The sequence below is a fragment of the Podarcis pityusensis genome (assembly GCF_964106645.2).
Source record: "Podarcis pityusensis genome assembly, chromosome: 11".
Classification (NCBI taxonomy): Eukaryota; Metazoa; Chordata; class Lepidosauria; order Squamata; family Lacertidae; genus Podarcis; species Podarcis pityusensis.
Window position 1 is genome coordinate 31,225,004 of NC_138036.1, and position 26,561 is coordinate 31,251,564.

The 26,561-nt window shown below is 40.2% G+C and overlaps 2 protein-coding genes across 10 annotated transcripts in view; both read right to left on the reverse strand.

Moving 5' to 3' along the window:
- ACOT12 (acyl-CoA thioesterase 12) overlaps window positions 1–26,561 on the reverse strand; it is a 182,306-nt gene that overhangs the window by 123,175 nt on the left and 32,570 nt on the right. The window lies entirely within an intron of this gene.
- SSBP2 (single stranded DNA binding protein 2) overlaps window positions 1–26,561 on the reverse strand; it is a 119,167-nt gene that overhangs the window by 71,553 nt on the left and 21,053 nt on the right. For 7 of the 9 annotated variants that reach the window (XM_080972979.1, XM_080972983.1, XM_080972980.1 and 4 more), the window contains exons 2-4: window positions 11,557–11,629; window positions 9,491–9,552; window positions 7,714–7,798 (exon numbers count right to left, since the gene is read on the reverse strand). In XM_080972979.1, coding sequence (XP_080829105.1) covers window positions 7,714–7,798; window positions 9,491–9,552; window positions 11,557–11,629 — 220 coding nt within the window. Of the gene's footprint in view, window positions 1–7,713; window positions 7,799–9,490; window positions 9,553–11,556; window positions 11,630–16,727; window positions 16,854–19,411; window positions 19,565–26,561 lie in introns of those variants that run through there. The other 2 variants (XM_080972985.1, XM_080972987.1) reach the window with 2 other exon arrangements.

Below are 26,561 nucleotides of genomic sequence, written 5' to 3' on the forward strand. Positions count from 1 at the left end.
GGAAGTCCACCAATCATTCCTTTGTTTGCTGGCTAACAGAACTTGATGAAGTCCAAGTTACTTTAAAATACAAAAATTAATTAATCTGTTAGTAGCACATTAATAGTAAGATATTTAAGTAATTAACATTTAGTACAGACTTTTATTACAATTATTTTCAAGTTACTGGACAAACAGAAACTGCATTGCACCTACAGATGCATAACCTAAGTATAAAAAAGAAGGCAGTCTACCCAGTTTCAAATAATGAGTCATAATGAACAAATTTAGGACAGGACCTAAAAGAGCCAAAGTGTAGCTACAATTGAGAAAAAAATGCATGTTGCAATGCACTGCAATAAATTTGGTATGTATCACTACTACACTTTGTGTTGCCCCTATGTGCGATGGTTTTATTTTTCATGCATTTCTCTTGGCTCGTTTCTTCAAACTGAAGTTCTCCTTTGGATAGCCAACCACGGTTTCGACTGTTCCATGTCCAGCAATTGTGCAGACGCATTCCCTACAGCACATGCGGCCTTTTCCAGCCCAAGTTGTGCTTCCAAGTTAAAACCAATCCCACTATAAACAACAACAACACCCCAACCACTTCCTGTTTCCAAGCTGCCTAGAGTCTCCCTGGGAAAGGCAGGGAACATGGCACAATCCTGACTCTAGTAGTCAATGGGGAGAGAGAGAGAGAGAGAGGGAGAGAATTTATTAACTGAAAGCATAGGCATTTTTGCAATTTAGACAGGGGACGTTTCTACATTGGAATGTTGGTTGTGTGTGTGTGTGTGTTTGCAATGGTTGATCTGCAAATTTAAACTCCAAATAGGGCTTCAGAAGCACTTGTGTGTTATACGGAGGGAAGGAAAAGAACTCTCTGGGACTCCGAGCAGGGCAGCTCTCCACCGTCTGCCCTCACACCACATTGTAATTTCTAATTGGAAAATGGCACCTGTTCCGCAGAGAGGGAGCAGGCAGCCTTTGCTGCAGAGAGCGACAGGGAAGGGCGGGCTAGGCTGAGCTGCCCCAAGCGGAGCGATGCCTCAACTTGTGGCTCGGAGCTTGAAGTTGGGCTCTTCCACTTGTCCTCGTTTGGCACCAGAATAAAATATTGGGAGGGGGGTCAGGTAAGCCCCACCTCACATAATCGATCACATGACACAGTGCACACACACCATTTGAATAGCAATGGCCATTAACTTGGGGGGCGGCCTCCTCAAATATTTTATTGTGGGGGCTGTAGAGTTGACTCCTATGTTTGGCACTGTGGGTCCAGCGCAGATTCCCCATCCCTCGTTCTCCCAGCGGAGCTGCCTTTCTTCATCACCTTTCTGGAGGTGATCGCCCTTGCTTGGGCTGCTCTGCTCTGCTCTTGCCTAGGCTGGGGGCGGTGTGAGGAGGGAGAAATCTGGTGGGGAGCTGGTCCTGAGCTCTGGGGCTTTGCATCAGGTGGGAAGAAGGGTGAAGAAGCTGTCACTGCCCAAGTGCTGCTGTATCATGGCTCTTCACCAGGAGGTTGGCTACCGTATTTTTCGCTCCATAAGACGCACCAGACCATAAGACACACCTAGTTTTTGGTGGAGGAAAACAAGAAAAAAAAATATTCTGAATCTCAGAAGCCAGAACAGCAAGAGGGATTGCTGCGCAGTGAAAGCAGTGATCCCTCTTCCTGTTCTGGCTTCTGGGATAGCTGTGCAGCCTGCATTCGCTCCATAAGACGCACACACATTTCCCCTTACTTTTTAGGAGGCAAAAAGCGAGTCTTATAGAGCAAAAAATACGGTAATTCCTGGATCCTCGCCCTCTCTTCCATTTTCCCTAGGCCAGGAGGAGGAAGATGAGAGGACACAGCTGGCTTTCCCATTGCTTCTGGAATCTGAGCTTTGCAGGTACCACTGGCCCACTGGATGAGGGCGGGTTGGGTCACGTGATGCCAGGCCCCCTCACTGCAGGGGGCAAGTTGGCACCCCTGACACAGAAGGTAGGCTTATTTTGACTACTGTTATTGTACTGAGCCAAAACTTGTAGGAAAACCATAACCATTCTAAATTATTGAGCTCAAATACCATATTGATGAATGGCTACATGAAGGGAAAATGTATTTCTTCATTTGTGCTAATATGGGACTCATTCTGTTCCTTCAGGAAGGCAGTTGGTGCAATTAAAAACAAACAAAAAACCTCTGAACAATATTAAACAGAAAACTGCTGAGCAACTACAACAAATAATATTGACAACACTGTTTAGGTCCCAAAAGAGTACATTTAGAAACCAAGTAACTGGAAATGAATGCTGAACTAATTCCATGGTTCATCAAACATTTGCAGTAATATGTTGATTCTAGTATAGTTACAGGCAGTGCATCTGAATGCCCGGCAAATCAGGATTAAAAATTAAAGCAGAGGTCTTGCAGAGTCAGAAATGGAAGCTGTTCTCTGAAGCAGGAACAGCCATCAATGTCCCTCCTACGTACGGTACCATAGCTTAATTACAAGTAACAAAAATTAAAGGCTATTTTTCCTTAAGGTGACTTGAATGCATTACATATTTAATTATTTTAGACAATTCGCTCATGGCTACCAAATCCAGAGACAACTAGAAAGAAATATTTTTTATCTATTCATATTTCTATCTAGATTTTTAAAGGATCTTTCTGGACAACTGAAAATTAGTTACCAATATCCAATACTCTGCAGTAGCTCAGAATCACAAACAATCAGCTATTGAGCTGTATATCTCTGCCTCTTCCCCCACCCCCAACCATACAGGTTCTGGTGTCTCTGAGACTTGAATCCAAATTGTTAATTTTTTTACCTCTCTGTTCTACTTAATGCTAGACAGATCTGAGGATCTGATATGAACAGACCACAACACACAGTCATTATTTGAAAGTGCTTTTTTAAAAAGAGGCCTTAATATTTTAAAATACTCAAAACAGACAATGGATATTGAGTTTTAAAGCCAATAAGATGCAATGCATATGCCCATTTGCAACAGCCATTATTTTATGAATCGCATTCTGTAATTGTTCACAGTTCTGAAATTGTAAGGAAATTGTTTTTGTGGCATATGTGCAACTGCCAGTTGTGTGCCCATTTGTCAAAGAAAGGAGGATGTACTAGCTACTGCATTTACTGGGCCTATGGCCATATAATAAAAGTTGCTGTTGTTTCTACAAGCCACTGCACAGGATTAAATCTACTGCAGCATGCTTCCACCAACTTAGGCTTCTCCTCATCACAGTGTGAGCTTGAGTCCAGATTGTCTATGAACTCAGGCTCTCCCTTTTACCTCCAGTGCAGTCCAAGCCCTCCCAACCACCGTCCCAGCCCAGATGGGGATGTCAGTTTGCAGCCTTACTGCAGGAATGTTAGGGATCTCTTTTAGTATCTTCCAGATGCTTCAAGACTACTGAATATGGGGAAGAACATGATAACACCCCCACCAGGAGAAGCAAAGGAGGAGAGATTGCAGGGAACAACTAAGCAATTTTCACTTGCTTCTGTTATTTGATCCAAAAAGCCAGCGACGTACTGCTCCAGCAACACCACTGGATTTAGTTGAGAAACACAAGAGCATTGTCAAGTGACAGCAGTTATCAAGCAAAGACTAACAGCCACCTTAAGTTACAGGGTTAGGAGCAAAAGAATTTCCTAGGTAGATAAAATGTAAGGAATAAGTAGCCATTTCTCTCAACTCTAAACTACACAAAGGAAACAAACTATAAGACAAAGAAGCACCCACTGTAGTGCACAAGGATTTAAAAACAAAACACTAGGCATTTAAAAAGAAAAAAGTATCCAGTTTTGTTTACATGCTCAATATCCAAGCAACTCTTATTTCAGTAAATCAAGGCAAACTACCACATGGGTGTCTGACTGATAAACTGCAAAAGTCTAATTTTATACAAATGTGAAAAGCACATTTCTGCTCCAACAGAGGTCAGCGGGTGGGAGTGGGATCTAAATTCACATTAAATTACAAGCTTGTCCTACGGGGTCAGACAGCTATGAATACACAATTCCTCTTGGTTTCATGTAGGATCTCCAGAAAATGTTTTGCTTCCAAACAGCAGAAACCACATTTTGCAGCACATCAGTTCATGGAGTTTACACCCCTTAAAATATTTTAATACATTAATATTAACACTTTAAAATACAGTGGTACCTTTGGTTACAGACACTTCGGGTTACAGACGCTTCGGGTTACAAACTCCGCTAACCAGGAAGCAGTTGCTCCAGGTTGAGAACTTTGCCCCAGGATAAGAATGAAATCATGTGCCAGCGGCACGGCGGCAGCAGGAGGCCCCATTAGCAAAAGCACGCCTCAGGTTAAGAACGCACCTCCAGAACAAATCAAGTTCTTAACCCAAGGTACCACTGTATGTGAATAATGATTATATGGAACGCCCGCCCCACTGCAGAAATTGTATACCACACAGAATTGCTTCAGATTTATTTCAAACTATAAAAATCTGACAACTTGCAGAAGCATGCATCTTATTTTCAAGAAAGTACTGGCTTAATTTTACTTAACATGCTTATATTTGCTATAATATATTTATGTTAATTTTTGAGTAGATGCAGATTTTTAATTTCTCATGATTAACACTATTATTGGGATATTGACATTGACATCATGTAAGGAAATAAACTGGAAAAATGCAAGGAAGCACCAGGTGCACAGACAAATACATGCAAGGTATAAAGTAATATGTACCCAATGAATTACAAGATGGATATATGGACCCCGCTTTTGATGTATAAACAATCAGTTAGCCAGGACAATGGACAGTAGGGTACTAGGTAATTGAGAGCTTTAAGAAACTGCAGAACATACCAGGGAGTCATGCCCCTCTATTTCTTACTGAAAATGGGTGGCCTGGTCTGGAAATTGGGGGGGGGGGGTTGAGTGCTTTAAGCAAAACATGCTAGATTTTGCTGGGGGGGGGGGTTAGCTGGATGAATTTTATAAGACTGCTCTGATATTTCTGTGGAACCAACGGTGCCTGTATGCTTGCTTCGACCTGCCACCAAACTATTTGTACTTTTTACTATTATTTATTGAATTTGTATACAACCCTATACCCGGAGGTCTCGACTTTGTAACCAGAGTTGTAAACTATAACACTAAGTCTCCAATCCTGTCTTCTAACAAAACTCACTCTGTAAAGGCTGCCTTTACAGTGGCTTTACACTGCCTGGAAAACACAGAACACAAGTTGGAGATTTCTCATTAATACACATAAGGTAACTAGAATAAGGAATCTTGTACAGTATGTGAATTAGGAACATAGGCAGCTGTCTTATACTGAACAAGGCCATAGCTTCATCTAGCTCAGTACAGTCTACATTTGGAGTCTCAGGCAGGGTTCTGTCCCAGCTCAACCAGGATATCAGGAATTGAAGCGGGGACATTCTGTACACAAAGCAGATGTTCTACACCACTAAGATATGGACCTTCCCTAAGCTTTTCTCATACATTTTTATAGTATTAATTTAAACCTTTCCCCACAGATTATCTGTCCCATACCAGTTCAGGTTACATACACATTAGGGCACTTGATTATCTAAGAAACAAATAGGCAGCATATTTAGATTTGGGGGGAGGGCACTTTGTGATTTCATGCTGCTGCCAAGACTACCCTTTGGCAGTTTTCTTTTCAGACATAACCCACTTCCAGCACATTTTTAAAATTTGTATTGAAGTCAGCATCCACTTACCCAAACATGCAACCTGTTAATAAAGCAGAGATACTCCTTTGCAGCCACCCAGGAGTATGCAAATGTGGAGAGCAACCTAACCAAAGTTAAGCACTGTAAAATGATCTCATGTCTGTACAAAAAATCCAAAAGGACTTAGATCACGGCTAGATCATGTCCTTTATATTTCTGATTTATCGCTAACCTACAAGAATTAGGGAAATGCTGACAAATGAAAAAGTGAACAGGTGAAGCCAGAGTGTGGCTTGTGTCAGCCAAACCCAGGCTCATGGCTTGTTTCACTCCCAAACACCCCACAAGCAGCAAACCAAGATCAAATATTGGTTTCTGTTCATTGTGTGTTTGGAGGGATGCCAACCATGAACCCTAACTCAAGCAGCATGATAAGGAAGACTCTGGATTGTTTCATCTGTGCCATTGCAGCAGGAACAGGGAAGACGCACTGTGGGAACTGCTGAGAAGTGTGTGCCATCATGCTGCTTATTCACATGAAACCATACATTGTTTTCAAATATGTTTAATGTGACATATGACCCAAGCCATTCATGGGCAAAGCCTGGTCCTATAAAGCACAGATTCTTCAGTAAACACATATTGATACAGCTCTTTTTTTCCCATTGAGTCAACAGCACAGTAGACTCTTTCAGAAGATAATGGCCCAGCTTGGATATTTTGCTAAACCATATTTTAGCATGATGAGAACTAAGCGCAAGAATCTGCTGAGAGCAGTCATCCAGAGTTTCGCAGTATGTTGTCAGCAATCTGTGGATGATACACAGCTCCACTTCTCCCTTACATCTGCAGGTGTGGCAGCACATGTGCTGGACTTCACCCACTCATGGCCTGGATGACATGTCGCTATGGCAGGGGTGGATTTAGGGGAGTGCGAGCCATTTACATGCACAGATAGCTGAACCAAGAATGGTTCAGCACCGCAACAGTGACTTAGAACAGAGTACGGGGGGGGGGCACCAAATTTTGGAGTCATATGGGGCACCGCTGAATTTGAAAAGCCCAAAGTCTGCGACTGCACTATAGTTTAGCGTGCCATCTGAAAGTGGCTATTACCATGGCTAGTACAGGAAGCAGAGAAGAGGAGTACAAGGCATGAAAAAATTTGTTTTGGAAATTAGTATTTAGTTTATACAATTAACTAATCCTTTTAATGATCAAATCCTCCAACTTTGAACATGTAAACTATATCAAATCAGTATTTATATTTTCTACGCATTATCACAGTTGAAACCAATTTACAACATGACAGTGACATTTTCAGAGATAAAGAAAAGCCTAAGCATACTTGCTTACAACCACACCGATCAAAATGGTGATATTTTACTTTAATAATGTATTCTAGACTACCACCATGTTTAAGATAAAGCAATCACCCAACAGCCTCATCTTGAAGCTAGGGGGCAATATCCTAAGGGTATCTTGTGCTGAAGTCCTGTTTCCTAGCTTCCATCCATTTAAAAATATCCATTTAAAAACTACGCTCAAGTTGCTAGCTAGTAGCACCCAAACCATTTCTTAAAGCTTGCATAAGTAGACCACTAACAGATTTACATATGCTTCTATCTATTGATTTTGGCTTTCCCCCATGAACTATTTTTTCCTCGTTAGTTACCTTCAGACAATAGTGATGTTGGTTAATAATTATAGCCTTAGATAATTTTGCTCTTGCCTACAGATCTGCTCTTGCTTACGCTTCCCACTCTTCTCTACCGATGCCAAACATATTCAATTTAGGAAGGTATGACTACTTTGACTTTAACCATAGGGCTGATATCTGGAAGGTTTTTGTAAGGATGAACCCCTGCTAACCTACATAAAATAAACTCTTTCACAGCAACGGTAAGTTTCCTTCCTCTATGTATCACAGGAACTGAAGAACTTGGCAAACGAAACCTCTCCTAAATGCTGGGAAAGTGCGACATACATTGCAGATTCTACTTGTGAACAAACCAACAGGCAAAACAGAGTCAATAAGCATAAAACTTACATAGTCATGAAAGGCTTTAGCTTCACTTGAGTGTTCACATGTTTCACGTCTTTCTGGAGCTGCGCAATAGAGATCCCAAAACACACTAAAAATGGGGGGGACGACACAAAAATGCATTGTAACACTTTACATGTATTTCAGGTGTATGATCCCAAACATATGCACAAATTATTGTGGTAATTACAGTACTGATTACCATCTCTCTTCATGCTTTCCGACTATGTTTTGTGCAGCATCAGCATTTTGGCATTACAAACTGCTGAAGTTCTGCAAACTTAAGAGCACTAAAGACTAAACTGACTATTACACAGACTAAACAACATCTATACATTTTACTTATTATTTTGGTGTGCTGTATGAAGAATATCCAAATTATACATTTTGTGATTTAAGCATGAAGAAAAGATTTAAAAACTCTCGTGGATAACAAGAAAATCTAACAACAGGTGAAGTTGTTTTTGCTGCTTTTTTTAGGAGCACCTATTCTAAAAGCAAACAATCAATCCAGAGCTTAAAACAACATCAGAAAAAGCTTTAAATACATTTAAAAGCTCATGAACAATTTTCCAGCCTGAGCCTCCAGGGTGCAGCATGTATTCTCTTGCAAAACTTTCATATAAGGGACAGAAAGGGAGAAGAGTGAGCTGGCGGATAAAAATCTATTACTTTACTCCAGTGTTTATTTACATTGTAAATATTACAGATTGTAAACATTTAAAATTATGTTTTTATTTAAAAAATAAAATAAAAGGAGGACTATGTAAACCAAGCTAACATACAGTATACAAATGCATGCAATTATTTTAAATTCTGCAGAGTTAAAGGAAGCACAGTCTGATCGCTTCCATCAGAAACGGGACCAAGGCCTGTGGGAGCAGGTCCATGCAGGGCCTGGGGCGGGAGTCTTGCTAAAATAAAGTTATAAACTAAAACAGAAAAGCAGCCGGTCCCAGGTGGGGCCCGGAGCCAGCCTAGCCCTCCAAGGCTCAGGGCAAGTGTATCCGGCTGCCTGTCCCCCCACCCTAGGCCTCTGCATGGACCTGTCTTGGAAGTTGCTCCCCCTGCCTTCCAGGGAGAACACCATGGCAAGGGGGAGACCTACCCGAGCCCAGCCAGCAGACAGAGAACTAGCAGCTGCAGGGGCCTTCCTCAACCTCCCAGTCAGAAAAAGACACTCTGCAAGTTACCCTTGGACTTCAGAAGCGTACAAACAACTAGCAACCAAGTACAGTGGTGCCCCGCAAGACGAATGCCTCGCAAGACGAAAAACCCGCTAGACGAAAGGGTTTTCCGTTTTTCGATGCGCTTCGCAGGATGAATTTCCCTATGGGCTTGCTTCGCAAGACGAAAATGTCTTGCGAGTCTTGAGATTTTTTTCGCTTTCCCCCCCCCTTTTTCTAAGCCACTAAGCCGCTAATAGCCTTTTAGCCGCTAAGCCGCTAAGCCTTTAATAGCCGCTAAACCGCTAATAGCGCTAATCCGCTAAGCCGCTAATAGGGTTGCTTCGCAAGACGAAAAAACCGCTAGACGAAGAGACTCGCGGAACGGATTAATTTCGTCTTGCGAGGCACCACTGTAAAGGTGTGGTTTTTTTCTATCTTGGGGGTGTGGGTGGGGAAACCCAGAGAAAGAGACACCATATTGGAAAACATTACTCTTTCCGAAAAAGAAATTAACAGTAGATTCTAGTTATTTTTAATAAAAATAAGATTGTGTACAGTAACATTTTAATAAACACAAAAACAAAGTAGTCTTTTTAAAAGCTTGAAATACTTACCACCACCAAGAGTGTAAGAATCCTGGGGGCTCGCCCAATGTGATATTTTTTTCCCATCTTATCTAAAACCAGCATAAATAGTGATTAGAATTTTTTTTCATCTAGACAAAATATAAACAACAGAATACAGCAAAATTCCCCCAATTAATCAACAATTCCGAGACTAATATGCTGGTCTTCACCTGGTGCCAAAAAGCTTATAATGTTGGCACCAGTTGTGCCTCCTTAGGGAGGGCATCACTGCAGAAAAGGACCTCTTCTTTGTGAAAGCCCACTGCACCTCTACTAAAGAGGCTCTTTGGAACAGGGCACTATTATGCATTGTACAAAATATGGTTTCCTTTTGTTTGTTTTGTACCTACTAGTGATCAATGACATTACAAGAACAAGAGATTCTCAATAACCTATCTACCCACCTTTTCCGTGCTAGTCATTATCAGTCACCTGAAGCTTGAATTAAAGACCAAATCTCACCCGAACCACGAAATGAATGAGGAAAGCCAAAACTGGAAATAACAACATCCTGCTGATCACACAGATTAGCCACCTTTCTTCTTACTGTAGCACATATTAGTTAAAAAGGCCTCTTTCCCTTCTGACTAGAAGCAGATACATTTTTCTTCTAGCAAAAAGACCGCTGAAGTTCACGGTCCCTAGCTTAAACTCAATGCCAGTTTGTCCCTTTCATGGTACTGGTGTTTTGGGATAATTTATTGAAACCATTGCTGCTCTGTAATATATTTTTTTTGTCTGCTATGCTGGATAGCCACATTATTGAAAAGAAAATATTGAAATGTGGCCTAAATATGCACCTTACAAAAAAAATATCATTCTCCATTATCCTTAAAATAACATCTATATTCAGTGTTTTAATAAAATTCAAGTTTAATTAATCGATATAAAAATGAATCAGCTGACAGCCGTAGGTACTATGGATGATTTCTCTAAAAGTTTACTGAAAGGTGCCAAAACAGACACCTGCAAAAGGTCTATTGTTCCCAATGGCCAATGATATCAAGTATCAAGTAAAGGAAAATTGCACTCCAATACATGAGCCAATGTGCTGCTATCCTTCAAAATTTACACTTCTCTTAATTTTGTGGTGCAGCTTTCCAATCCAAGACTTGTACATTATTTTCAATAATATACCTAAGGAAATGCACTATATTAGAGAAAATTCATAAATGTGTATATTAAGAGAAGCATACACAAAATGTTTTAACATTTTCATGTGGGTTTTTTTTTTAATTGCCAACTGATACTGAAATGGAACAAACTGAACTGAAGGCTGAAAAAGTGAGAAACTGAAACAGACACATTTGTTTACCCCCAGAGGGGACTCCAGAGGAAACAGAAAATATTCATAGAAATAAATGGACCACTCCAATATAGAACTGCATAATTAGTTAAATGATATGCACATATATTCATGTTGAAAACCTGTGCTATTCTGTTGTGTTACTTGTGTTATTCATGAATTTTATGAACAGAAGCAGATAGCCATTTCCTTCAAAGGCTGAATTTTTAATAAATGTATACATTGCTTCTCTCTTCAAAAAGTCTTGAAGCAGTTTACAATACTGTGAAGTTTATGCTACTGAGGGCATAGCAAGAAAAGCACAGGAAAATCTTATCTAGTTGTTAATGTGGCTATACAATACTTGAATCCTTTTTTTAAAAAATCTTTTTTGCTTCAAACCAACTCATTTAAATAAGCGATGACCTGTGGCAAGTAAAGCTTGCCTCCAGGAAATGGTCCTAGTATCAAGTAAGAGGGAACAGAAGCAAGCAACAACCACACACAGCTGCTTTTTTCCAGCTGAAGAAAAATGACTGTGGCTGCTGCATGTATGTACTCTTTCACCCTCACCTTCATGGTAGTTGTCCTTAAAGAGTGACGGAGTACACACCAGACATCAGTTAGAGTGGAGTGAACTCATATAAGTGGACAAAACAACAGCTCATAATACTGTACACTGAATTCACAAGACTAGCCTAAATCCTATCCATCAAGTGAAACTGGCTATCTAGAATTCTGGAAGACATAAAAATGATAGGAAACATACCTCTGATAAAAACGTCTGCGCTGATTTTTGTGCTCCTACATGGAGCAGATATTCATATACATACAGTGCTAACCTGAAAGGGAAAAAACAACATTCACTATAGAAACAAAACTCTAAACTGCAAGATCATGCACAACTTTCTAGACTGAATGATGCATTAAATCAGAAAAAGAAATGAACTAAAAAGTAGTTTGCTTAATCTACATTTCCAACTTTTCCCAACTACATATGTGAGCACCATCACAGCAAAGTTAAAAACGTTACTATACAAAAAACTGAGTCTGTCAATATTTTATTATCTTGGACATATGCCCAGTCAGCTCATAACAGTTCAGCTACTATTAATCTATATTTATCCACACACGCTATGCTTACAGTAAACAATACAATGCATCTATAATTATACCAGTACTGAACATTGCTAAACAAAATGCCTAAACATTAAATCTTCTGAATTTTTAACACTTTTCACTCCGTGTTTCAGCTTGCAACATGAACAACCCAGAGTTATTCAGAACTAACCAACCTGCACTCTTGTTCAGCAATGAAGCACCAGAAAAAATGGGGGTGGGGGGCAAAATATAGTGTGAGCAGAGTTCTCTCACATAGTATAATCAGCCTCAAAAAGAAAACTCTCTATGTTGCACCTCCTTGGTTTGTTTCCTACTTAAAAGCTTTACCAAAGTACACAGTAGTGGGTCAGCTGATTTGGCTCAGTGGCTGAGTTCATATAAAACAAAGTGTTGGAAATACAAGCTGGTATGAGCCTCAGACTCACTTGCAACACGAGAATAATAGGTTTCACTCCTGGTTTTTGCTCTAAGCTGATAGGTCCATTTGATTACAAGCCTCCCAGCAATCTGCCGTGGCCAAAGGAGGATGGAATGTCATCTCCCAACCTATTGTGCAGGACCAGAAGTTTGCCCTGGGCTCGGACTGCAGTCATGCCAGGTGACAATCGGCACTCACTATCATCCAGAAATTAAAAAATTATCCAGTAGCACCTTAAAGACCAACTAAGTTTGTTCTTGGTATAAGCTTTCATGTGCAAGAATACTTCTTCAGATACATCCTGAAGAAGTGTGCATGCACATGAAAGCTTATACCAAGAAGAAACTTAGTTGGTCTCTAAGGTGCTACTGGACATTTTATATATATGTGTGTGTGTGTGTGTGTGTGTGTGTGTGTGTGTGTATGTATATATGTATATACATATGTACATACACACACACACACACACACACATATATATATATATATACACACATATATGTATGTATATAGGGACCCGGGTGGCGCTGTGGGTAAAAGCCTCAGCGCCTAGGACTTGCCGATCAAAAGGTCGGTGGTTCGAATCCCCGCGGCGGGGTGCGCTCCCATCGCTCGGTCCCAGCGCCTGCCAACCTAGCAGTTCGAAAGCACCCCCGGGTGCAAGTAGATAAATAGGGACCGCTTACTAGTGGGAAGGTAAACGGCGTTTCGTGTGCTGCGCTGGCTCGCCAGATGCAGCTTGTCACGCTGGCCACGTGACCCGGAAGTGTCTGCGGACAGCGCTGGCTCCCGGCCTCTAGAGTGAGATGAGCGCACAACCCTAGAGTCTGTCAAGACTGGCCCGTACGGGCAGGGGTACCTTTACCTTTTTATATATGTATGTATATATATATATGTGTGTGTGTGTGTGTGTGTGTGTATATATATATATATATATGTATGTGTGTATATATGTATATATATGTGTGTGTGTGTGTGCGCGCGCGTGTGTATATATATATATATATGTATGTATATATACCGTATTTTTCGCTCTATAAGATGCACCAGACCACAAGATGCACCTAGTTTTTGGAGGAGGAAAACAAGAAAAAATAAATCTGAATCTCAGAAGCCAGAACAGCAAGAGGGATCGCTGTGCAGTGAAAGCAGCAGTCCCTGTTCTGGCTTCTGGGATACCTGCACAGCCTGCATTCGCTCCATAAGACGCACATACATTTCCCCTTACTTTTTAGGAGGGAAAAAGTGAGTCTTATAGAGCAAAAAATACGGTATATTTCGACTGTGTCAGAAATATGGCTACCTAACTAAATCTAGATCCAAAAATAAGCGGCCCCTATGTTCAAGCCAGAGTTTCCCAAAATCAGACAAAACAGAAAACTGCAGTTTAGAACCAACAAGAATTAAATCTTTCCTCATGCATGAGTCTAAGTCTCCTGTTTGTTATAAGAAACCATGGTCTATCATTACATCTGAACCAGGTTGTCGGGTATAAAGGCAATTTTGTATGCTGTTCATTAATCCTAAGCGTGTTCATTCTGAAGTAGGCTCCACTGATTTTGTTTTTTGTTTTTCCCAAAAGTGATAAAAGCTTACAACCCCACAGTGCACTATAATAATTTTTACAATTTTGCAGTCAACAAACAGGAAAAATAAATAGCATGAAGTAAGGTATATAATGTGATAGCAGAAAAATAATCATAACCATAGCCATTCGTATCAGTAAGCTGAGTTATGTAAAATAGAAAAAATAAAAGAAATTGTGGCTAATCAATAAAGAATATTGTTGATCCTGTATCCTAGCATTCCATTAAGAAATGAACATGCTCCATTTCTGTATAAATTGATCATTTTATTGTTTTCCCTCTCTAGCTTTTATCACAATTGTGAGTTTGCCCATATTAGCCATATTCTTATACACCACTCACTGATAAGAGGGTGGATTAATCTTCTTCCATCTGTAATTAACAACTATATGGGTTACTTACCATCTCTACATCATCTGGTAGAGATTTCAGAAGAATGCATGTCCAAGTATTTGCACTAAGTATGCAGTTTTCTAGTTTAAGTTATAATACAGTCAACTTGCAACTTGTGTGTGGGCTGTGTTCCAGGGATTGCGCGTAAAACCTAAATCACATATAGTCAAAACAACCCCAGAACCATCCCCACCCCATGAGCATCCCTACTGTTCTTAAGTAAGCTCACTGAGCAAGCCTTGCCCCCCATGCAAATCAGATCGTTTTCGAGCTTTCTGCCTTGCTTCCTGGGCTCTGGGAGGCAAGTTCTCACGGGGCCATTCAAGATCTCATGAGAGTGTACCAGAGCCTAGAAAGCAAGGCGGAGAGCTTAAAAGCTCTTTCTGCACTGAGAGAACTTGACATGGAAAGAGCTTTAAAGCTCTCCGCTTTGTGAGCGCTTAATTTGTGCAATTTTAGCCACCAAGAACGTAAAGCTGAGATCGTGCAAGTTAAATGTGCATAAGTTGGGGGTCGACTGTATGTTGACCAGATTATTACAAGCTGCATACTCTTTTCCATCGGGGCGGTGGGGGGGGGAATTGCTATGAAACAAGATTTCTGATCCTAATGTACCTTAGCTTACTTCATTCTACATAGCCACTTTGAATGAGTAAGGAACAATCTACAAAAGGAAATTAGGCCTGATGAAAAAGTTGACATCTTTCCTTGGCAGAATGTCATTTATCCCTATTCACAACTTCTTGGCAGATATCAAGGAATCTGTTTTTCCTTTAACATGGCGGTGCACGTCTTAACTTGTCATGGAATGAAGTAACTGAATTGTAGTCAGAGGGTAAACTGCAGACAGGTAACATACATTATAGGGCTAAAATGGAATTTAAAAGACCACACAAGGGTGGCACTTGACAAGCATTGTTGCTTCCTAGGCTGATAAAAGAAAATACCAACACAATTTTAGCATTTTTTGAATTTAAAGTGTCACAGGGGAAAGCAAGACAAAAGTTCTTCCCTGGTGAAATGATGAGCAGTTAAAGTTAAAGTAGCCAAATAAAAGACACACAATCGTTACCCTATTAAGAATGATCTGGGAGGAAAAAGACTAAAAGTAAAAAGTATTTCTGCTGATTTTTACAGCAATCAGAAGAACCAGGGTAAAAAGGTGTTGCAGGACAGGGGAGAGATTTCTGGGCAAGGAAAGGTTAAAAGGTGCCTCCTTCCCTGGCAAAAAGTTCCAAAATGTTAAGCTACAAAATGTTTTAAACTTTTGCTTTTATCCATTTTTAAAGGGCAGGCTCAACCTAATGAACCCCATCAGCGGAAGCCCTCTGCAAGGAGCAAAATGGCCTTTTCTCCTCCTAAGCCCCCAAAATTGGTTCTGGGGGGTATCAGGAGAACCCACAGAACAGCACAAAAGAGGAGGGAGATCAATCCACCTGTCAAGCTGATGGCTTGCGCAGATAGAAAATTTGTAATAGCACAATGCTGAATACTGGTATATGAAGTTATTGAATATATACAAAAGTAACTCTGTGTCCACAAATAGGTTCTTGTTTGTTTGTTTTTAAATGCAGATCTACACATAGACTTGCAGACCAACAAATATGAATTAATTACATCCGCTTATGCTAGCAAATGTTTTAACAAGTTCACCAACTGATAGCAAAGCATTTCAAGGCAGATATCAAGGCATTTCCATTTTAAGCATTTGCTGCAGGAGTTCTTTGTACAAACTATCATTTTCTTAAGTCAAGTGTGAAAAACATGGTCTTTCAGCTATCTACTTTTTATTATTTCCAGTAGTGGAGGGTGGGTGGTGTATTTGGGTAAAAGGGGCACTGCCCCTTCAACCTCAGTCTGATCTCAAATTGTCCCACCACCACCACCACCAACAACCTGTCTTAATTCAAGGCGTAGATCCGACAAAACTAAAATTAGCTGACTCTGACCTCACCTGTCATTGACTCTGGCTCTACCTATACTATTATTTAGTACTTTATTTCATCACAACAGTGGCCCATAGTGGCTTACCAATCCCAATGGGCAAGAGCCCCCTGCTTTCCAATCAATTTATGAAACTACAGACTACCTAGCAGTATGAGAGCAGATGGTTGATGCAATTATTCAAACAAAAAAAAATAGTTTTTCCAGCTATACAGCTTCTAGAATCTTGCTAAGTTTGTGCATTTATTCTTGCCTCCTTCAGCTTTAAATTTTGTTCCCACAAAACAAAGACACAGTTTCATGCAGTTTTTAAAGAGGGATCAAACTTTGGTGATTCAGGTCTATCTATTATTCAATACCTAAAAATACTACAATACAAATATATTTTCAAGGACTGATTTACTAAATAAGAGATGCTCATCAGGCAACATTAAGTAAGAGCCATTAACTGAAAGCCAGGAAGAGCAACATACATACCTAAGGCTGTGAATACAAATAAGGACATGGGATGCTGATGCATCCAGCCTGAAAACTGACTCTGATAAAGGATATTGCTAGTGCACTCAAGCCAACACTGGGAAGGACACCAAAGAGCTTCATACACTAACAAAGAATAAACCACTTTAATGGTAAGGATTTGCTGAACCAATAAATTGAAGTGGAATACAAAAAAGGGAGGTACGAGGAGGTCCGGGAAACAAGCTAAAGGAAAATAAGTAACTGGAAATATGTGTGTTTTTAATTGTTTTTATTTTGTATTTTTCTCTTTTCTTTTTCATTTTTACTGTAATACTTCAAAAAACCTAATAAATATCTTATAAAAAACAAAAACAAAGAATAAACCACTTTAGTTAATAGTGTCATAAATTAAAATTAAATAGGATACCGCATCATCAAATAAGGGGATAAGAAATACTGAGGATGCTCTGTATTTCTAAAAAAGAATCCAAGAGGATCTGAAAACTGTTTGTGATGGAGGCAGAGTTGACCTGGCCAGCTCACTTTCCAATCTAGCCCTAGGTGCCTTCCCGGGAGCAGGGAGCACTTCAGTGACAGGATTTGGTGCCACGGTCAAGTCAGGGGGCTCTAATATTGTATGGTGGTTGGGGCATCCAAGGCAGGACAATGCATTAGGACACATCTAGATCAGCAGCTTCAAGACTGCTGGGCTCCTCCCCAGGATCCAATTCTCCTCCCTTGTCCTATTTCTCCTTCCCCTCTGACTAGATATCACCACCGAGCTTATAACACACATAGATATACCACATCTCTTGGTTCAGTACCAATTCCACTGAACTATATTGGTATGTGCTTTAGAGAAAGTCACTTTCACAACTATTAACTCTTAACTTGCCCAATTAACAGGCTGATAAATCAGGCATGTCAGTTGCCTATTCCCTCCTCCATGGTTTGCAGGTGTGCAAGTGAGAACTGTGTAACCCATTCCCCTTTGGCTCATATACTTCATCTTCCTTCTTCTTCTATCATTCCCCTCACCCTGCCAGGGGATTTGAGACTGGGGGAATGTAGTATTCGAGCCTCCCCCTCTTTACAATCAAGCAGTATATAAATTGTATTGGGGGGGGGGGACAGAATAAATAATAGTCTGGCATGCTTACATGCGAGCAAGAATAGACAAAACATAAAAGAATAAAGAGCCTACTACTTCCTTGGGCAGGTCTCTAGAGGCGAGCAGGAGAATGACCTACATTTATCCAGAGCCAACAATCACCACTGGCTACAACACAAAAGGCTTCCCCCCCTTTTCTGAGTTATCAAGCAAACACAATGTGCAGCTTGATCAAACAACGTCAGTGGGACTGCAGATTGGGTGGAATATAGCTAATTTCACTCAGAGCAGACCCATTGAAATTAATGAGCATAATCAATCATGCTGAAATTCTTATTGTGGGAACCCTGGTTTTGCTGCTCATCTGAAATAGTGAGGAAACAATATTTTTCTAATATTTACTTACGTTTTTATTAAAGTGGGATGTGTCTAAAACTGACTATGAAGGAAGGAATTATTTTCAGGGTGAAACCAGCTACATCTTGGATTAATTTCTTTTTATGTACCAATCATTTTGACCTTTCTTACTATCTTCCCTGCGAACATACACCCTTCACCATCAAGTTTTTAAATACGGCATTTGTTTAGTACATTTATATCCAAGGTGGTGTGAATGGAGTTCCTAAATGGGTTTGATCCATGAATTTCAGTGGGTTTACTCTGAGTGAAAGTTAGTTGAAACCACCCAGCATATCTATTTACTTAAAAACAGCAGAGTATACAGTCTTTTCTGGGCAACTGCTACAAAGCGGCTTCCCACTTTGGGGCACGTTTTGCTTTTTAACGAACATGTCTTTCTCATTAAGGAATAAACTTCTATCTCAATAACTGTGACATATGTTCACTAGGGGTTCAGGAACTGGCAGTCTTCCAACTCCCAACTACTCCCCTGAAAATGATCAGAGAAAATGCAATAAGGAATGATAGTAATATTCACAATCTCCTTTACATATTCTACTAACCCCAACCTGAACTTCCTCAATCCCATCATGGTTTAAAGCAGGAATAGGGAACCCTTTTGGCCCCGAGGGACACAGGCAGTGGTGGACAGTAGGTCAATAGCTACAGTCAGGCACACATGATCTCTGCACCATCTCACTACACATTTTAACATTTCCTCCCACATGCAGCCAAGATTGCTGTCTACAAGAATGGAAGAATTGGTGGGAAAGATTAAACTACCCCCCCAACACTCCCGATGACCCAAAGATTGCTATCCTCTTATCTGCTCTGTATGCACTTTTAATTTTTACTTAACTCTAGTGTCACAGTTGTAGAGGGATTGTGTTAGATTGATCTCTACTGGTCATATATTATGTGTTGACTATGGCAAGGCACATTTAAGCAATAGCTGTACACTAGTTCAAAAGCGTTTTCTAGAGATTATGCCCTATTCTGTGAAGCTCCATCCCATGACTTCATCCTGCCGTTTTATGACCGATTCTGGCAGATATATGAACTATCATATATGGCTGAAGTCTGCCTTCTCCAAACTATGTCTAGTGAAAAACGTGGAAGGACAACTAATGTCATTTGGCACCAAACAACCATATCAACACACATAATAACAAAAACAGGGTCCCATTTGAACCTTGATCTGTGCATATAAATGTGGGAAGAATCCAAAGAGTGAACGTTTTAGTTATGAGACACTGAAGTCAAAAACAGTCAGAAATTGAAGGGCCTATCCAGTATGATAGCAAGTAGCCCTTAATACTTCAGAAGTCCATTGGGCTTTAGAGGAAGGCATCGTCAAGAGAAAAAACTAAACTGCAATTGGTCTCTGGCAACATCACAGTTTAAGCTTCTAGAACCTAGCATTACATTCCATGTTCCATAAACAGACATCAACATTACACAACCATGAACATAGCTGACTGAATTCACACCTGAGCTCAGTTACAGAAACGCATGAGAAAGCACTGATGTACAAACAGTGGCACAGGAAAAACCAATAAATTAGGCAGCTAGAGATATGCCAGCACCTAGAAATAAAAATAAAATCCAAGGACTCTTAAGAGAATATGCGCTGACAATGGGGGAGGGAAGAAAACATAAAAGTAAAGAATTAGCAACATGCTTTGCCATAGGTGGCAATGTTGACACAATCAGGTTTGAGGAGTTCCATAATTTCTGGTGAGAAATTTTGGCTTAGCAAACTAATCCTTAGGTTCCCACATAACAGAAAGGGGAGAAAGCTGAATAGTTTAGAGAAAAGCAGAGATTTTGTTCTCTTATTTGAACATTTCCATTCTAGTAAAGAATGGTAAAGAAAGGAAGAATTGATGGCTTCCTTGTACAGAAAAAGGCTTCCTATCCAGATTTTACTGCTATGTTTTTATTATTGTACTAGGGTAGTGTTTCTCAAACTTGGGTCTCCAGCTGTTGTTGGACTACAACTCTTAACTTGCCCAATTAACAGGCTGATAAATCAGGCATGTTAGTTGCCTATTCCCTCCTCCATGCTTTGCAGGTATGCAAGTGAGAAATGGAACCAGTGGTCAGGGATGATGGGAGTTGTAGCCCAACAAACAGCTGAAGACCCAAGTTTGAGAAACACTGTACTAGGGCCTGAGCCTCTGCTTGCTTCGCTTGCCAAGTGCACCTAGGCAACAACCCCGTTCACCTAAGCCACCCCTCCCCTTACTCCCCATGGCCACCCCCTCCTCGCCAAAGCCACTCCTTCCTTCTCCCCTGAGGCCTTATCAAGCCTCTACAGTAAGCCTGGGCTGCCTGCCTGCACATCCCTCTCACGCACCAGCCTCTCTCCCCCTCCTTGTTGGCCTCTGACATTGCCAGCAGCTCAACCCACTTTGTGGTCATGCTGTAGTTCACAACACCACCTGTCAGTGGCATACACTGACTTGAGCCAAAGTTGATATTGCTGAGTGGCTCAGAAACCGACTGAACAAATACGTTATGATGTCAGTACAATGTCAGTTCTTTTCTTGAAGATGTTTCAAATTCAAACCGAATACAGGAAAAACGTGATAACTTTTAATTTCTTATAATTTTTATTCCACCTTTTTTGCAGTACTCTAAAAAATGGCAGACTAAGGTGGGATGGGGGACAAAATAGGAGTGTCGGGGCCACTCCTAGAAAACTCTCCGGATTGTCATAAGGAAAGTCACCCATTGTTCTGAGAATTGTCGTAAGCTTCACATGGATGTCTGGTCCTTGTACTGTCTAAACTGATTATTAGGGAACACAAAACATTTTCTCTTCTGAAGGCAGATCTCTAAAGCCACAGCTATTCACATTATGAGATGGTAGAGGCTTGAGGAATGTTTTAGCTTCCTCTTTCTATTTTAAGACAGCACAATTTTTTACACTGGGATTAATCCCTGTGTAGGAGAAATCATGCACTGCACAGAGTATGAAGCAGACAATACACTCATACAAAACTGATTTATTATTTCTAACATACTCATGCTAATACTATGTGACCACCACATATTAGGTAAGCCTATTTAGGATAGCCTAAACAAAACAGATCACAGCACTTTCAGTCCACAGTTGTGGGACAGCCACCAATATGGGTTCTTATGATTAGGACTTGGGTCCAAATAATGGTTTGTGCAGTTCTGAGAACATCAAATTGAAAGAAGGCAGCAACTCCTAGTCTATTGATCCTGGAAAAAGGCTTTTGTGCAATAGCATGGTTTGTTCTCTACAACCCTCTGCTATCAGAAGGTGCTTCCATCGCATTCTGCATTAAGTAAAGTTTTTGAAAAGAAGTAAAGAACACTACATAAATGCAGTAGTCTAGATTCAAGCCAAAAAGCAAACCACTACTAGATATGCATCTGTCAGAAAAAATGCAACCTTCTCACATGCTGAAAATGAATGGGAGTATTCCTGGCCCTAGATTTAGAGGTACAATGGTAGTAACAGATACAAGAGCACACAAATAATGTAAGATCTGGGAAGCTAGGTGAAATGTTCAGTAGATATCAGCCTCTAATTCACAACGCTTGCCAGGTATGATTGCCTCAGTCTTATCTGGATGTGATTTCAACTATTTGTATCTACTTCCAACACCACGTAAGAGCTCATATAGCTGGGGTAGGGGATTAGGGAGAAAATACACTTACAATGCATGCACCAAAGTCAGCAACTACTTCACACACCAATAAGCTTGCTTGAAAAGTAAAAACAAATTTAGAAACATGGAGTACAAGATGGCTAAAATACTGCTGTATTTTAGTGACCAGAACAGCATGATGTTCTAGTGAATTAACCAAATAAAAGCAAACCAAGAATCAAGGATACAGGGGAAGTTCTTTGCATGCAGATAAACAGCTGAAAACAAGTCCAGGTAACAAAACAAAAAAACCACACAAGCAAAACAAGGATATGATCTATTAGTTCTGATATTATAAAAATAGCAAAATAAAACAAAGCCCATTAATTTGGTAAATGTCCAACGGTAGTTAGAAATGATCCATAAGCATTATCAGATATGAAAGTCATTCCATGATGAGAAATCTTAACACAACGACCTTAGAAATCACAATAAAAAAAAAATCCTTCCAGTAGCACCTTTAAGACCAACTAAGTTAGTTCTTGGTATGAGCTTTCGTGTGCAAGCACACTTCTTCAGATACACTGAAACAGAAGTTGCCAGATCCTTCTATATAGTGAGAAGGTGGGGAGGGGTATTACTCAGAAGGGTGGTGGGAATTGGAGATTGGCAGATAGCTGAGATGAGTCTGCTGACGACTCTTAACGACTGTAATAGGTCTTACAGGAAAAGGCAAGGGGTGAGAAGGTGAGAAATGGCTTAGTCATGTATAATGGGATAAGAATCCAATGTCTTTGTTCAAACCAGGTCTCTTCATGGTTTTAAGTTTGGTAATGAGTTGCAATTCAGCAGCTTCTCTTTCCAGTCTATTTCTGAAATTCCTTTGTAGTAAAACAGTTACTTTGAGATCTTGTATAGAATGTCCTGGGAGATTGAAGTGTTCTCCTACTGGTTTCTCTGTTTTGTGGTTCTTGATGTCAGATTTATGTCCATTTATTCTTTGGCGTAAGGTTTGGCCTGTTTGTCCAATATAGAGAGCTGAAGGACACTGTTGGCATTTGATGCCATACACAATGTTAGATGATGAGCAATTGAATAGTCCCGAGATGGTATGTGTGGTGTTGTTGGGGCCAGTAATGGTGTTGTCCGGGTATATGTGGCAGATGCCAATCTGTCAGCATGCCTAAGAAGCTATACAACCACTCCTTACAAGTTCTGATGGTATGCTCCCAGCTCTAACCATACCACCTACTTGGCTAAAGATTAGCTCTCTTAAAAACCATATCCTTTTATTATGATGCCATATGCACCAAACACTTTAAGCTATTTTTAAGCGATCATTTGATAATTGAGCATGAGGTAAAGGACTTTAAGCAGAAAAATGAACTCAACAGCAACAAATAACTGAATAACTGAATATTAGCCACTGCATCAAGGCCTGTATCATTCTATACCAGGCTTCCTCAACCTCGGCCCTCCAGATGTTTTGAGACTACAATTCCCAGCATCCCTGACCACTGGTCCTGCTAGCTAGGGATCATGGGAGTTGTAGGCCAAAAACATCTGGAGGGCCGAGGTTGAGGAAACCTGTTTTATACAATACTGGGGACACAAAGATCTATTTATGTACATGCAATAGAAGTACAAATACCCAAGAGAGCTTTGTTGGCCAAGCAGACAAGCTGATTAGTATTATTATTCCTCACCTATATAACATTAGTAAGGTACTATACACTTTATATTATATAAACTGATTGGTAGTGGCACACAATAACATAGAAAAAAGGTCCCCTCTCTCAAGGAGATTATAATCACTTTCAACAGTTGAGGAGAAGGGGGGTTAGGGGGGGAGAATGGATGAGTGAATGCCATTACACCTACTTTGCGGTTGTTTATCTGCAACTAAAACAATACCTGTTTGTTTCTTTGGCAGACGGAAATGCTGCACCAAAGTGCATATAAATGTGGGAAGAATCCAAAGCATGAACGTTTTAGTTATGAGATGCTGAAGTCAGAAATTGGAGGAATTTAAGTTACTTAAGGCGGCTGATTTTCAATGGGTCCACTCTGAGTATTACTAAGATTTTATACGGGCAATATCAAATACCTCTGGCCATGCAAGTCTAGACTGTTTTTTTAAAAAGTTTTTGAAAAGTTTTCTGCTCAAAACACTTCAATTTCTATTACTTGACTTCTAGAAGCAAAAATAGGAAAGCCACAGCACTCTAGAAATTAAATGTTGCTATAACAGAACCACAGAAACCCATATTTAAATCCCATCTCCAAGGGGAAGGATTCTGTCTGTATGTCCAGATGGGGGGCAGACAATGAGCCATAGAACTCCCCAATGGCATCCTGGAGGAATCACCCATATATGATGTGCATCATATGTTGATCCTTAACCCAGGTTTCACCCTGATGAAGTCATCAGCCAGCAATCGGGATGGTTGGGATACATACCCAATCTCTAGGCCTACTGACATCTGTACTCAATAAAACTGTGGCCACTCCAATCTCAAAAATGCCACGTCGCTTATTGCTTCCTGTGCCCCCACCCCAGCAACCTCAGACTCACTGTGACCGGGTTCACAAATTAATCTTCTCAATTTTTAAATTGCATGCTTAACCTATGAAAGCTTAACCTATGAAAGCATGCTTCAAAATGCATGCAAACCACCAGCTCTTATGTTCAGTTTGCCAGCTGCTTTATCACCAGACCATGTCTTTAAACTCCACTGCATGTAATATTTAGTTGTTACATTCCAGAAGGTAACGAGATACATTCGTTTTTTCAAAGCAACACCAACAATTAAGTCTTGTGGCATCTGAAAGACTGTCCAATATATTTTGGCATAAATCTACCTCTTGTCTTTTGACTTTACATAGTAAACAACTATTTCCCTTACTTCTCTGTATTCAGGGTATATATCCTACGACCATCACAGTCGTCATGTGCTCAAGCACTTAAAATAATATGCCCCATTATGGCTGTGTCTGGGTGTCAAATTGAAAAATATATTATGGTCACAGAAATCAGACTTGCAACTAACTCTGGGCTTGCATGCCCCCTCCCTCGCCTCGTTCCTTTTTCTGATGCAATCATAAGTTGTGAAGCTTTCACTTCCATATTTTTTAAAAATTAACCACAGCTTGTCATGTTATTCAAGTCCTACAAACTGTGGCTAATCTTAACTATGGCTTGTTCAAAACAATTCAACTTCAAACCATGGGTCTGAAATCTGCATGGATTACAGCCTGTATGACTGTGTCCTATGGGTTAGCCCTTTATCAATAGACAAGATAATAACCTAGGCAACAATGTAATGAATTTACGTTTGTGATCTTATTTAGCAATCTTTGATGGGATTAAATACCATCAGTATATTAATTTATTTTATATCCACACAATCCATATACTTGCCCATATTTCATCCTCTATGCTTGTCCAAAGTTTATTTTCCAGTTCATAAATCTTTGTCACATTTTTGCAGTTAACTCCAACAGATGCTTCTATATATTTCTGATATATACGTCATATATCCCAATTAAATAGTCACGAGTTCTGCAACCTTTGGCTTGTAACAGTTTGTGTACTTTCAAAATGAAAATCAAGGAGATAATTGATAAGTAAATCAATTAAAAAGAAAATTGCTACTAGGTTAGTTTTTATGGTATTATTTTGGAAACTGCAATGGCCCTGGGGCATCTCTCTCGTTTCCAGTTTCCTTACGATTAGAAAGAAAACTATTAGACAAATAGCATTTTAATGTTTGTTTGTTCTGTAACAGTAAGCCACCAGAACCAAAACAGGTATTAAAAACACACACATATTTCTAACAATCCCATCGGTCACCACAACTGTCTGGTGTAGTCTCCAACTGAAAGGTTAACAACGCAAATTGTATATGCTTAAAGAAGCTTGTACCAATTCAAATATAGGCAATTTTAAAGTAGAACACCAAGGATCACATTCATATATCTGATCCATCATATCACTTTAAACAGTCATGTTTCCCCTCAAAGAATACAGGGAACTGTAGCTTGCTAACAACAGTACTGCAAGTTATTGGGAGACCCCCATTCCCCCACAAAGACCTACAATTTCCAGAGTGGTTTAATAGTCAATCCCTTTTCACAAGGAACTCTGTGAACTGTAGTTCTTGTGATGCTGTATGATGCTGCTTTAAATGTATGGTGTGGTGGGAAACCATCTCAGCAAAAAAGCACACATAATAAAGCAGCTGAGGACCTCCTAGAATGGATGGTGGCTATGGCAGTCAGGGAAGATGGGAGTTGCAACTCATTCTCCTGCCCATTAACCTAATTTAAATGATCATGCAGTACCACCATGTGTCCTACCACAAGGCAAATAGCAGCTTCTGGAGAGGGAAAAGGAAAACAGGAATATGAGTGGGTGAGCTGGTAAAATAGTGATGTAGGAATCCCTCTTTTCCGGCTAGTGTGTTGAAAGAAGGAAGTTTTCCTTACTAGCTTGCCAACAAGCTACTAAACAAATCTTCAGACTAGTAACTTTTGTGGGCTCATTTACAAGGCTGAGTTATACACAGTGGTACCTTGGGTTACATACGCTTCAGGTTACATACGCTTCAGGTTACAGACTCCGCTAACCCAGAAATAGTGCTTCAGGTTAAGAACTTTGCTTCAGGATGAGAACAGAAATTGTGCTCCAGCGGCACGGCAGCAGCAGGAGGCCCC